General features: G+C 33.9%; 1 protein-coding gene and 1 long non-coding RNA gene across 4 annotated transcripts in view; one reads left to right on the forward strand and one right to left on the reverse strand.

Annotated features, from left to right (window-relative positions):
- The window catches only part of LOC127701140 (ranBP-type and C3HC4-type zinc finger-containing protein 1-like), a 494,271-nt gene that overhangs the window by 347,950 nt on the left and 133,677 nt on the right, over positions 1–12,644 (forward strand). Inside the window, exon 10 of one of the 3 annotated variants that reach the window (XM_052204946.1) lies at positions 3,010–3,860. The exons of the other annotated variants lie outside the window; for them this stretch is intronic. Within the exon in view, the coding sequence (XP_052060906.1) occupies positions 3,010–3,300 (291 nt within the window). The 3' untranslated portion in view covers positions 3,301–3,860. Of the gene's footprint in view, positions 1–3,009; positions 3,861–12,644 lie in introns of those variants that run through there. 3 annotated transcript variants of the gene reach the window in all.
- Positions 1–12,644, reverse strand: part of LOC127701212 (uncharacterized) — a 115,555-nt gene that overhangs the window by 95,349 nt on the left and 7,562 nt on the right. The window lies entirely within an intron of this gene.

Genomic DNA, 12,644 nt, shown 5'->3' on the forward strand with positions numbered 1-12,644 from the left:
TACTAGATTCTTTATATAATAAAATATTTTTCCGAAAACTGAATTTATTACAAGATTAGTCTGAGACTATTATACTAATGTTAGTATAATAGTCCCAGCTGTAGTGCTACTAAATGCAACATAATTAAAAACTATATAAAACAACAAATAATCAGTTGTAATATCTTGGCGTTTTCTATAAATATATTGTTTTAATACTAGTAATATGTAAACTTTCTTGTCGCTTCTTAATGCTAAGTTCTTCTTGTTGCTACTTAGTGAGACCGAAATTTGAAAGTACAGGGACAGTTTTGCCTGACTTTTATTAGATCTTTTTTTATCAAACTTTTACCTCTAAAATGGACAGCTCCAACAATTTAAAAAGAGACCATCATTATCATACATTTGGAGCCAGTTTGAGCGCTACTCTGTTCATTGATAATTATATTTCTCTTTTTGTCGAGCCTGCAAAATTTATTTCGGGACAGCGAGACATAGCGATCCTATATTCCGTCGTCGGCATCAGCGGTGTCAACATTTAGGTTCAGTCAAATTGTTTTAGACATCAAACTTGCATGGAATTTTATGAAATTTGGACAGAAGCTTGTTTATGACCAAAATACAGTATCCTGAGCAAAAATTTGAAAATATTTTATTTTCATTTTTCCGTATTTTACTGATAAATGGACTTAATGTTTTTTTTACAGTTAACATTCAGATTTTAACTTTTTATACATTGTGACTTGGATGGAGAGTTGTCTCATTGGCACTCATACCACATCTTCTTATTTATATTGAGGTTAAAGTTTTTTTTTACTATAAAGTTTAGATTTTCATATAATACATTTATTAAATCACGAAGATTTCTTAATTTCATGAAAAATATTAAACAAAAGAGATATAAACACTTTTTGTCGATCAGTTCAATATATTCAAAGCGTACATCGGCGACTGTGAAATCCGTCCGGTCAACTTTTTTTGTAGATTTTTTTTTTTTTTAGATTTTCATAAAATATATTTAAGTATCTAAAAGGTCTCCAAATATAAACACTATCCGGTCAATCATCCTGTCATTAGTGCAACTTGGTCGCCATGTTAGATGTATCCACTAAATTATAATGACATCTCTAATAGAGCCTACCTGCTTCTATGAAAACAAAAATTATGTTATATCATAAACTTCTAATGTAATATTATTTATTAATCAATGTTTAAAAGTCACTTTGCTAAAATAAAAATTTCAGGTGTCATCGGTCATTCCAGGTGTTATTCGGATAATGACGCGTCATTCGGTCTTTCGAGCTACCGCTTTGTCAAACCTTTATGGAAATTTATGAAATTTGGACAAAAGCTTGTTTATTACCAAAAGACAGTATCCAGAACAAAATTTTGAGAATATTTAATTTAATTTTTGCCGTATTTTACAGTTAACAAGTAGATAATCTGGGGTTAAAGTTTGTTACACATCAATTACTCTGTCAAACCTTCATAGAGTTTTATGAAACTTTGGCAGAAGCTTTTTAATGATTAAGAGATAATGTCTGAAGCAAACCTTTGAAAATATATCTTTTCGATTTTAGTATTTTTCTGATAGATGGACTTAGTCTTGGTTTAAATTTTGTTCACATGAATAATTTGTAAACCTTCATGGATTGTTATGAAACTTGGACAGAAGCTAATCTTCAAGACCAAGAAAAAGCACCTAAAGAAAATGTTTGAATTTATTTTTAAATTCTGTATTTTACTGATAAATGGACTCACTTTTAAAGTCAACATTACACTTTTACACTGACAGCAGCAATCGCAGGCAAGACACAGGGTTCTGTGGCATCCCTTACGATTTTTTTTGTAAAATTAATTGCGTCAAAAAGTTTGTGTGAAAAAAAAAGTGCTTGTAAACATTACAATAGTTTCTGGACCTATGGCCGATCTGGATATGAAAATATGGACTGTCAAACAGAAAGTAGCCCATGCACAATAACTTTCATATTTGAAAAATCTACCGGGGCCAAAATGCGAAACCACACCCCTAACTGTGTATTGCTACCTAAGTATGGTAGTCTTAGGTTGAGGTAACATGCATCAATTTCGAAATACATTCCATACAGTTGACCTTTAAAAGTATGGAGAGCCATTGGAGCCAAAAAAGGGCTGTAACATTACGGCCCCCGCATAGTAAGGGTTAAATTTAATAGTGTATTTTGTTTCGCCCTGTTAGAGTCAAAAGGCGAGACTTAAGGGTGCTGTTTCCAGCAGCATCAACAATTTGTTATAGTTTTGTGATTAGGTCAGTTTTAGGGGAACCACTAATGGTGAATCACTAATGTTTGCTATGCAGTTGCATAAGTATTGTCACATATCATTTCCATGGAGATTATTTAGCCCACCCCCTCAGTCATGGTCTATTGACTTTCAAACAATTGCTTGATTTAAATATTAAAGTTTGTGATAATGTCAGTTTAAGGGAAACCTCTAATGACGTGTCAATGATATTTGGTATGTAGTTGTAAAAGCATTGGCACATCTCATATCCATGGAGATTATTTGGCCCTGCTCCCTCAGTCATGGTCTATTGACTTTAAAACTTTTGCATGGTTAACATGTAAAAGTTTGTGATTCAGTCAATTTAAGGGGAAACTTATGATAATTCAATGATATTTGATATGCATTTGTATTAGCATTGGCATATCTTATTTCCATGGAGATTATTTGGCCCTGTACCTTTAGTCATGGTTTATTTACTTTGAATATTTTGCATGTTTTACATTGTAAAGTATTGCTTTATTACTATCAAAATTACATACAGACGAGACATATCTCTGTGCCAACAGTTAAATATTATAGAGGAAACAAAAAATCTTGCTTTTATTACAAAGTTGATGTTTTTTTTTTTCAATTTAAATATAGTTCAGTTCAGGTTAAAGCTAATTAAAAGAATATAAATAAAGTAGTGTGGATTTTAAAAATTTTAAAAAGAACTCATTTCATAATTATGTTTTCACCAGTTTTTCTCTTCTGGCGACTTTTCAGGCTACTAAAGAGCGTCGTGCAAGAGAGAGAGAACCTGATGAAAACATATACAACGAAATGACAGAACAAGAGATTCATCAACTTCTTACCTTAAATGACCAAATGCAACATCAGATTTTGCAGTCTCGGCAAACTGGAGGACAAGAAAATGAATTTAATGGTGGTGTTCAGATTCCACGGGGAGGCATGCCACAACAGGAAAACTTGGAAAACATTCAATATACACTTCAACCTAGCCAGCATCTTGATTTCAGTCAAGAAAAGGATGATTCTGTTTGTTTTGAAAATTGATATGTGAAATTTTGATATAATTGAATTTTAACAGTATTATTGTTGTTTTGGGTGTGTTGTCTTTACATCATTTGAGTTCAATATTTAGGTATTGTTTAAAAAGACCTGTATTAAGTTTTTGTTCAAAAAATTTAAGAACCAATATCCTCCAATTTTGATTAAATCATATCTGTTTAAAAAAAAAATTTTTTATCAATAATTATTTGAATAATGATGTTATAATACTTTCAAGTCTGAACAAAAGCAAATTTTTAAACATATGATCACAAAGTATAATGATTTGCTCAAAACTGCTGATAGATTGTGGCAAGTTTTGAGTATTTATATATATAAAAAGATATTCTTATTAGTCAACCAAAATATCAAATTCTATTGGACATTGTTATTTATTTTCTTTAAAATACTATTTATGCATTTTTGAAATATTGTTAAACCTTTCTGTGGAAAATTTTTCAAAAACATTTCAAATTTTTGATATTGTATCAATATTGTCTGAAAAGCAAAGTTTAGAACTCAGTAACATTCTTATTTTATGAATATATGATAAATTGTTAAAAGTCTGTTTTAATATTTCAATATTTAAGTTAACTATAAAAAATAAGATGTGACATGATTGCCAATAAGACAACTTTCCACCAGAGACCACTTTAAACAATGAATGAAACCAATACTATATAGTTAACTATGAAAAGCCTACCATGACAAAATTTAAAACAATCCAAAAGAGAAAAGCAACAGCCTGATTTTTGTACTTGACAATATTTAATTAAAAAAAAAAACAAATATGATAGATATCAACAAATGACATCCAATGAATTATAGACTATTGACTTGGGACAGGTACATACAGAAAGTGGTGGGTTTAAACATGTTTGTGACAGGTCAAACTTTCTACTAACCTGGGACAGTGGTGTAACAGCACACAACTGTAAAAATCAGTTAAAAAAGGCTTGACTCATCCGATCGACACAAAGCACAAAGATAACAAAAAGACAAAAGACACAAAGTGCCAATCTAAGAGTACTGTCTCTCAGTTACTGAAAGCTAGTTCCAAGCGGGGTCCAAACGACAGTCCGACGCCCCTTTAGTCCGACGGTTCAATAGTCTGACAGTTTAATAATCCAATGGTTCGATAGTCTGACAGTTCGACAGGGTGGCACATTATTCTACAAGTCGAGGGCATAATATTCATATATTTGTCCATCCGTCATACTTTTATTCTGTCCTTTAAACCTATCTAAACTTCTCTCTGGCTATTTCTCTTCTCATTCACCACTATGATCTAGCTTAAAATATACCAACAATATGCATGTGTGTCAATGTGCTCATCCAAACATAAAGTATACATTTTTATTTGAACTTCTGCAATGTTTAAAACTATTTGTACCGTAAAAGAAAAGGACTGGGGTCATTTTTTCCTGTATTTTGTGCAGTGCCCCCCCCCCCCTCTCTCTCTCTCTCTCAAAAAAAAAGAACGATCTAGCGGTAACGCAGCATACTTTACCCCCCCCCCCCCCCCCCCCTCTCTCTCTCTCTCAAAAAAAAAAAAAAAGAAAGATCTAGCGGTAACGCAGCATACTTCTTACACCAGAAAAAGAACTTAAACAGAAAGGAGTCATATTCGGAAATACAGATAGCACAATGTCAAACTGTTGCTAAATACCAGCGTACTATCGAGCATCAATGAAGAGACATGTGTTGTCTAAGTGTGCATTTGGTGCAGTTAAATTGGTACCGTTTATGTTTTTTTTGTGTCATCCAACAAGTTTATTTGTTAGTTGATAACTGCTTATTTTGCATAGCATCGATCTGATGAGTTGAGCCTTTTTCTACTGATTTTTATTGTTTGTTGTTACACCACTGTCACATTTTATGGGGGTATGTATCCAGCAAATACGTTTAACCCCGCTGCTTATATACTATAAGTACCTGTCCCATGTCAGGTGCCTGTAGTTCATTGGTTGTCGCTTGTTGCTGTATTTGATATTTGTTTTTCTTAAATTGTTTTGTATATAAATCAGGCTGTTGGTTTTTTTTCGTCTGAATTGTTTTACACTGGTCATTTTGGGATCTTTTATAGCTTGCAATGCGGTGTGTTAGCCAAGGCTCCACGTTGAAGGCCGTACTGTAACCTATAATTGCTTACTTAAACGACATTTGATCTTTGATGGAGATTTGTCTCATTGGCAATCTTACCACATCTTCTTAATTTTATATCAAACGTTAAACTAGATAATCAGCAATCAAACAGAAAAGTAAGTAAGGACGAACAAGAAACATTTAGAGACAAATACAAAGAAGTAAAAACCCCACTATATTAATAATACAAATGACCGAACTTTTATAACTTTAAATCTACATAGAGATCAGATGCGCTTGTTAGGGTTAAAATCTCTTGTGAAAGTGTCAAATCTGATTGGAGGCAAGGATAAAACTAAGTTATTGAAAGAGATCGGTTACTACTTGTAAATTACCAGATACAATTTAACCTATTTAATATGACATACCTTAGAACAAAAATAAATATGCCAGATTAGAGAGGTAACTGGAATACACAGGTTAAAAACAATGAAAGTTTTTAGGACCGACAAAAAGTGTCAGATTACTAGTTTAAAGGATTCTGGAATACTCAGGTGTCGCATTAGACAGGTTACACTGCATATGCATTCCATACCGATCAACCTAATGGTGGAGGCGGTAGTGTAGACTGAATTCTTCTGTCTCTATATAGCATATATTTCCTGATCTTCATTTGTTTTTTACTATGCTATATAGAGACAGAAGAATTCGGTCTAGCGGTAATGAATCAATATAATACCGCTGACCCGTCGGACTATCGAACTGCCGGACTATTGAACTGTCGGATTACTAATACTGCCCTGTTCCAAGCAAATTAAAACTAATGTACTTTATTAGTAATAAATATTTTATGTTCATGGCAATCTATAATGTCACAACAAACACAGTCATAGTGAAAGAATTGGGCCAGAGGTACATGAATGTCTTAAAAAGTAAAAAAAAAAAAACAATAGGGCTCAAAAAACTGTCTTTTTTGTCTAATTTTTTTGTATAGAGTTTCTTATGTGATACTGAAACATCTAAATCTAGGAGATGACGGTTACTGGTATTGCTGTTAATATTAGATCTATTTAAATAAGTTCCCGTGGGTAAATTTTGGCAGTATATTTAGAGACCAGTCTTGTATTACAATTCCAGTTTCCGGTGCATGTCAAAACATGAAGTGAAATAAAATAGTCCAATTTTTTCTGAATTTTTTTCAGGACTCAATTTTTTCTGTTTGAATAAAAGTTTATGCTAAATTGAAACATCTATTTAGGTGTCAAAAAAATGTTGCATCTTTTTTGGAATATCAAACCAGGAAATTGGAAGGATATCATGTTTACTGGAAGTGGTGCAGCCTAGTAAAAACAGCAAACAGAAAGTAGAAAAAAGTAGTTTTGACTTCAGGGTTTCATAACTTTTTATTCTTGGTGGCATGAGGCACTTTTTTTTTCATTAAATTACAATTTCACATTACTACATACATGATATGTACATGAATTTTTTTTCCCTTGTGGCATTTTATTTTTAAAAAATTTCAAAGATCAGCTGTTTTGCATGTAAGCCTTTGGAGGTGTATTATCACCAAATCAAAGTACGTCACATCCGGTTTCATATGAAAAAGGGTAGAAAAAAATATTCCCTTGAATTTGACAGTTGTAGGAAATTAACCCTGCATTTCATTGCAGAAAAAAATATTCTGAGTCATAAACATAAATCTTGGGTGTTTTAAAGCACCATTCGTTTTTATACGACCGCAAAAATTAAAAAATTTTTGGTCGTATATTGGTATGACGTTGGCGTCATCGTCGTCGTCGTCCGAAGACACATTGGTTTTCGCACTCTAACTTTAGTTTAAGTAAATGGATCTCTATGAAATTTTACCATAAGGTTCAATACCACAAAATGAAGGTTGGGATTGATTTTGGGGGTTATGGTACCAACAGTTAAGGAATTAGGGGCCAAAAATAAGCATTTTTGTAACTTCCAGACATAACTTGTGTGTTAGTGTATGGATCTCTCTGACATTGTACCAAAAGGTTCCATATCACAAAGGGAATGCTGGGATTGATTTTGGGGGTAATTGCCTCAAAATTTTAGGAATTAGGGGCAAAAAAAGGGGCAAAAAAACAAGCATTTTTCTAGTTTCGTGATAATAACTTGTGTGTAAGTGTATGGATCTTTCTGAAATTGTACTACAAGGTTCCATATCACAAAGGGAAAGCTGGAATTGAGTTTGGGGGTAATTGCCCAAAACGTTTAGGAATAAGGGGCCAAAAAGGGGCCAAAAATAAGCATTTTTCTAGTTTCCAGACAATAACTTATGTTCAAGTGTATGGATCTCTCTGAAATTGTACTGCAAGGTACCATACCACAAAGGGAAGGCTGGGATTGATTTTGGGGGTAATTGCCTCAAAATTTTAGGAATTAGGGGCCAAAAAGGGGCAAAAAACAAGCATTTTTCTAGTTTCAGGACAATAACTTATGTGTTAGTGTATGGATCTTTATGAAATTGTAGTACAAGGTTCCATATCACAATGGGAAAGCTGGGTTTGAGTTTGGGGGTAATTGCCCTAAACGTTTATGAATTTGGGGCCAAAAAGGGGCCTAAAAACAAGCATTTTTCTAGTTTCCAGACAATAACTTGCGTTCAAGTGTATGGATCTCTCTGAAATTGTACTGCAAGGTACCATACCACAAAGGGAAGGCTGGGATTGAGTTTTTGGAGTGATGAATCATAAGGGGGTTCAAAAAATTTGGGGGAGGGATTTTTTTTTTCTTTAAAATTTTCCATTTTAAATTGGTTATTTCTGATTTATATATAAAAGCAAATAATAATATGGTTTGAATAGGTAAATTAAAATTTATAAGTTCTTAGACCACATTCATTCTGTGTCAGAAACCTATGCTGTGTCAAATATTTAATCACAATCCAAATTCAGTGCTGTATCAAGCTTGAATGTTGTGTCCATACTTGCCCCAACTGTTCAGGGTTCGACCTCTGCGGTCGTATCAAGCTGCGCCCAGCGGAGCATTTTATTTTATTTGGTGTTTCTATAAAATATTTTGGAAACTTTAGGTTACATAGTTACTAACCCTTGTAAACAGAAAAAAAAGGTGACAATTTGATTGGTTAACTTCCAGTGAACGTTATTATCTTATATGCAATGAAATGTCATGTGAAATTTTGTCTAGTACTGGACAGGATAAAACGTTACTCATGCCAAGTATTTCTTTATTTGAAATAAAGATAAATTTTGCACAATTTTTTGAAAAGTGCCAATTTAACAAAGACTAATAGGTGGAAATCAATGGTGGTATTACTCCTGGGGCAGCCAATTACAAGACTGCAACCTTTAGAGAATTCTTGATTACTTAACACAAAAATATCATCAAGGTGTTCTTGAATTTATCAATTACAATGTAAATGGAATTTACAAGGATCTTTACTGTGTTTGGCCATAAACTTAACTAACACTGCGAATCATAACAATGTAGGAACAAGAACACTATTAAATCACCTGGATAAAAGGATTTACTTACTATAAGAAGTATCAGTTCTTTTTTGTAGAGGACAGTAGGTAGTATGAAAATATCTTTTATTGCATAGTTTTAAGTTCTAGTTAATTTCACAGTACCTGCATATATATTTCTTTTTAAATATGAATAATAATTATTATTTCATATTGAGAATTATGTTAAATATTGATTATATGCAACTGATCACTCTTAATATTCTCTTATCTTATACTGTTTGGACAGGGGGGAGCTTTGACCATATTTAATTACTACATTACAGATGTTGATAAAATCTGTGACGTCAAACTCCGGCCAAATGCTAAATTAGTATTGTTAAGGGATGGACAGTGCACAAAATTTACAGTTTAAGTGTATAAAAGACACAAACTGTGTCGTTTTTGTCAAGCCTGCGACTTTTGTCCGTAAAGCTCGACATAGGGATAGTGATCCGGCGGCTTTATATATTTTAGAAGCTAGAAGACCTGGATGCTTCATACTTTGTATATAGAGGCCTTATGTTACGAAGTTTCCATCTGTCATATGTCCATTGTCCTTGACCTCATTTTCATGGTTCAGTGACTACTTGAAAAAAAAGTCAACATTTTTTGTAATGTTAATTTCTTTCTAATTATGAGTTATAGGATAACTATATTTAGTATGTGCGTACCTTGCAAGGTCCTCATGCCTGTCAGACAATTTTCATTTGACCTCGACCTCATTTCATGGATCAGTGAACAAGGTTAAGTTTTCGTGGTCAAGTCCATATATCAGATACTATAAGCGGTAGGTCTACAAATTTGGTATATGGAATGATTGTAAGGTGTACATGTCCAACTGGTAGGTGTCATCTGACCTTGACCTCATTTTCATGGTTCAGTGGTCAAAGTTAAGTTTTTTAGTTTTGGTCTTTTTTTTCTAATACTATATGCAATAGGTCAACTTGTATGGTGTATGGAAATATTTTATGATGTACATGTCAGTCTCACAGGTTTTATTTTACCTTGACCTCATTTTCACGGTTCATTTCTCAGTGTTAAGTTTTTGTGTTTTGGTCTGTTTTTCTTCAACTATAAGCAATAGATCAACTATATTTGATGTATGGAAGGATTGTAAGGTGTATATGTCTGTCTGGCAGGTATCATCTGACCGTGACCTCATGTTCATGGTTCATTGGTCAATGTTAAGTTTTCATGGTTAAGTTTTTTTCTTAGATACTATAAGCAATAGGTCAACTATATTTAATGCCTAATTTGATTGTAAGGTGTACATGTCTGTCTGGCATGGTTCATCTGACCTTGACCTCATTTTCATGGTTCATTGGTCAATGTTAAGTTTTCTTGTTTTGAAGACTGTTTCTTAGAAACAATAAGCAATAGGTCAACTATGTTTGGTTTATTGGATGATTGTAAGGTGTACATGTATTTCTCGTTTGGTTTATCTGACCTTTACCTCATTTTCTTGGATCATGTAAAGTTTATGTGTTTCTTGTAATAAAGCTTTGTATTTAGGACTATCAATATAAAATCAATGGTTAGTAAAGAAGGCGAGACATTTCAGCGTGTGCACTCTTGTTCAACCATAACTTCAGATTTTCGTACATAAACCACTCTGGAGATTTTTTTAAACGATGCACCAATGTCTCGTCTACAACACCTATATATATAGTCGTTGTCCGTCACAATCTCTTTAAAATGGTATAAAATTTACTTATAGTGCCCTACCCCCTAATCTCATTTTGTCAATTTCACAATTTCAGTTTTTTAACCGTAACTTCAGATTTTCGAAAGTAAACCACTCTGGAGATTTTCCTAAACGATGCGCCATATGTCTCCTCTACAACACCTACATAGTCGTTGCCCGTCACAATCTCTCCAAATTGGTCCAAAATTAACTCAAATTGGTCCAGAATTAACTTAAATTGACCTACCCCCTAATCTTATTTTGTCAATTTCACAATTTCAGTTTTGTAACCGAACTTAAGACTTTCGAACATAAATCACTCTGGAGATTTTCTTAAACGATGCGCCAATGTCTCCTCTACAACACCTATATAGTCGTTGTCCGTCACAATCTTTTAAAATTGGTATAAAATTATTAAAAAATTGCCCTACCCCCTAATCTCATTTTGTTAATTTCACAATTTCAGTTTTTTAACCGTAACTTCAGATTTTCGAACATAAACCACTGGAGATTTTCTTTAACGATGCGCCAATTACTCCTCTACAACACCTATATAGTCGTTGTCCGTCACAATCTCTTTAAAGTGGTCCAAAATTATTTAAAATTGCCCAACCCCTAACCTCATTTTGTCAATTTCACAATTTCAGTTTTTTAACCGTAACTTCAGATTTTCGAACATAAACCACTCTGGAGATTTTCCTAAACGATGTGCTAATGTCTCCTCTACAACACCGATATAGTTGTTGTCCGTCACAATCTCTTTAAAATGGTCCAAAATTTAATTTTAGTGCCCTACCCGCCCCCCCCCCCCCCCCCCTAGACTAATTTTGTCAATTTCACCATTACAGCTTTTTAACCGTAACTTCAGATTTTCGAACAAAAATCAATCTGGAGATTTTCCTAAACGATGCGCCAATGTCTCCTCTACAACACCTATATTGTCGTTGCCCGTCACAATCTCTTCAAATTGGTCTAAAATTAACTTAAATTGGCCTACCCCCCTAATCTTATTTTGTCAATTTCACAATTTCAGTTTTTTAACCGTAGCTTTAGATAATCGAAAGTAAACCAATCTGGAGATTTTCTTATACGATGCGCTAGTGTCTCCTCTACAACACCTATATAGTCGTTGCCCGTCACAATCTCTTCAAATTAGTCCAAAATTAACTTAAATTGGCCTACCCCCTACTCATTTAGTCAATTTCACAATTTCAATTTTTTAACCGTAACTTCAGATTTTCGAACATAAACCACTCTGCAGATTTTCCTAAACGATGTGCTAATGTCTCCTCTACAACACCTATATAGTTGTTGTCCGTCACAATCTCTTTAAAATGGTTCAAAATTTTCTTTTAGTGCCCTACCCCCCCATTTTCGAACATAAACCACTGGCCCCCCAAGGGTGACTGGGGAATAGAAGTATGGTCACCATTGGTCTTCCTCCGACCGGCAGTAAAACCCGTGCTAAAGTGGGGCGTCCGTTTGGCTGTGCGGGATGTACAAATATGCAGCCACGTCCGGTCAGAATGGGGACGTTAAATCCGATGCCTCTTGTAAAGAGAGTGCCACGCTCTTTGCACGTTAAGAACCCTTGCGACAACTCTTTGAGGGGTCCGTAGGTGACCTGTTGCAAGGCTAAATTTCTGTCCCTATCCAATATACCCTCATTTCCCGTGGCAGTCTAAATTTCTCCGACCTTAATCCCTTAATCTATTACAGAACCTACCTATTGTATTTATTGTGAACTTGTTCTCGTCCTGAATATGCATGAAATATTTGCCACTGGACGTTAAGCAACCAACAATCAATCAATCATAAACCACTGGAGATTTTCTTAAACGATGCGCCAATTACTCCTCTACAACACCTATATAGTCGTTGTCCGTCACAATCTCTTTAAAGTGGTCCAAAATTATTTAAAATTGCCCAACCCCTAACCTCATTTTGTCAATTTCACAATTTCAGTTTTTTAACCGTAACTTCAGATTTTCGAACATAAACCACTCTGGAGATTTTCCTAAACGATGCGCCAATGTCTCCTCTACAACGCCTACATAGTTGTTGCCCGTCACAATCTCTTCAAA

This window comes from Mytilus californianus, unplaced genomic scaffold (assembly GCF_021869535.1).
Source record: "Mytilus californianus isolate M0D057914Y unplaced genomic scaffold, xbMytCali1.0.p SCAF_5, whole genome shotgun sequence".
In the NCBI taxonomy this organism is placed as follows: domain Eukaryota; kingdom Metazoa; phylum Mollusca; class Bivalvia; order Mytilida; family Mytilidae; genus Mytilus; species Mytilus californianus.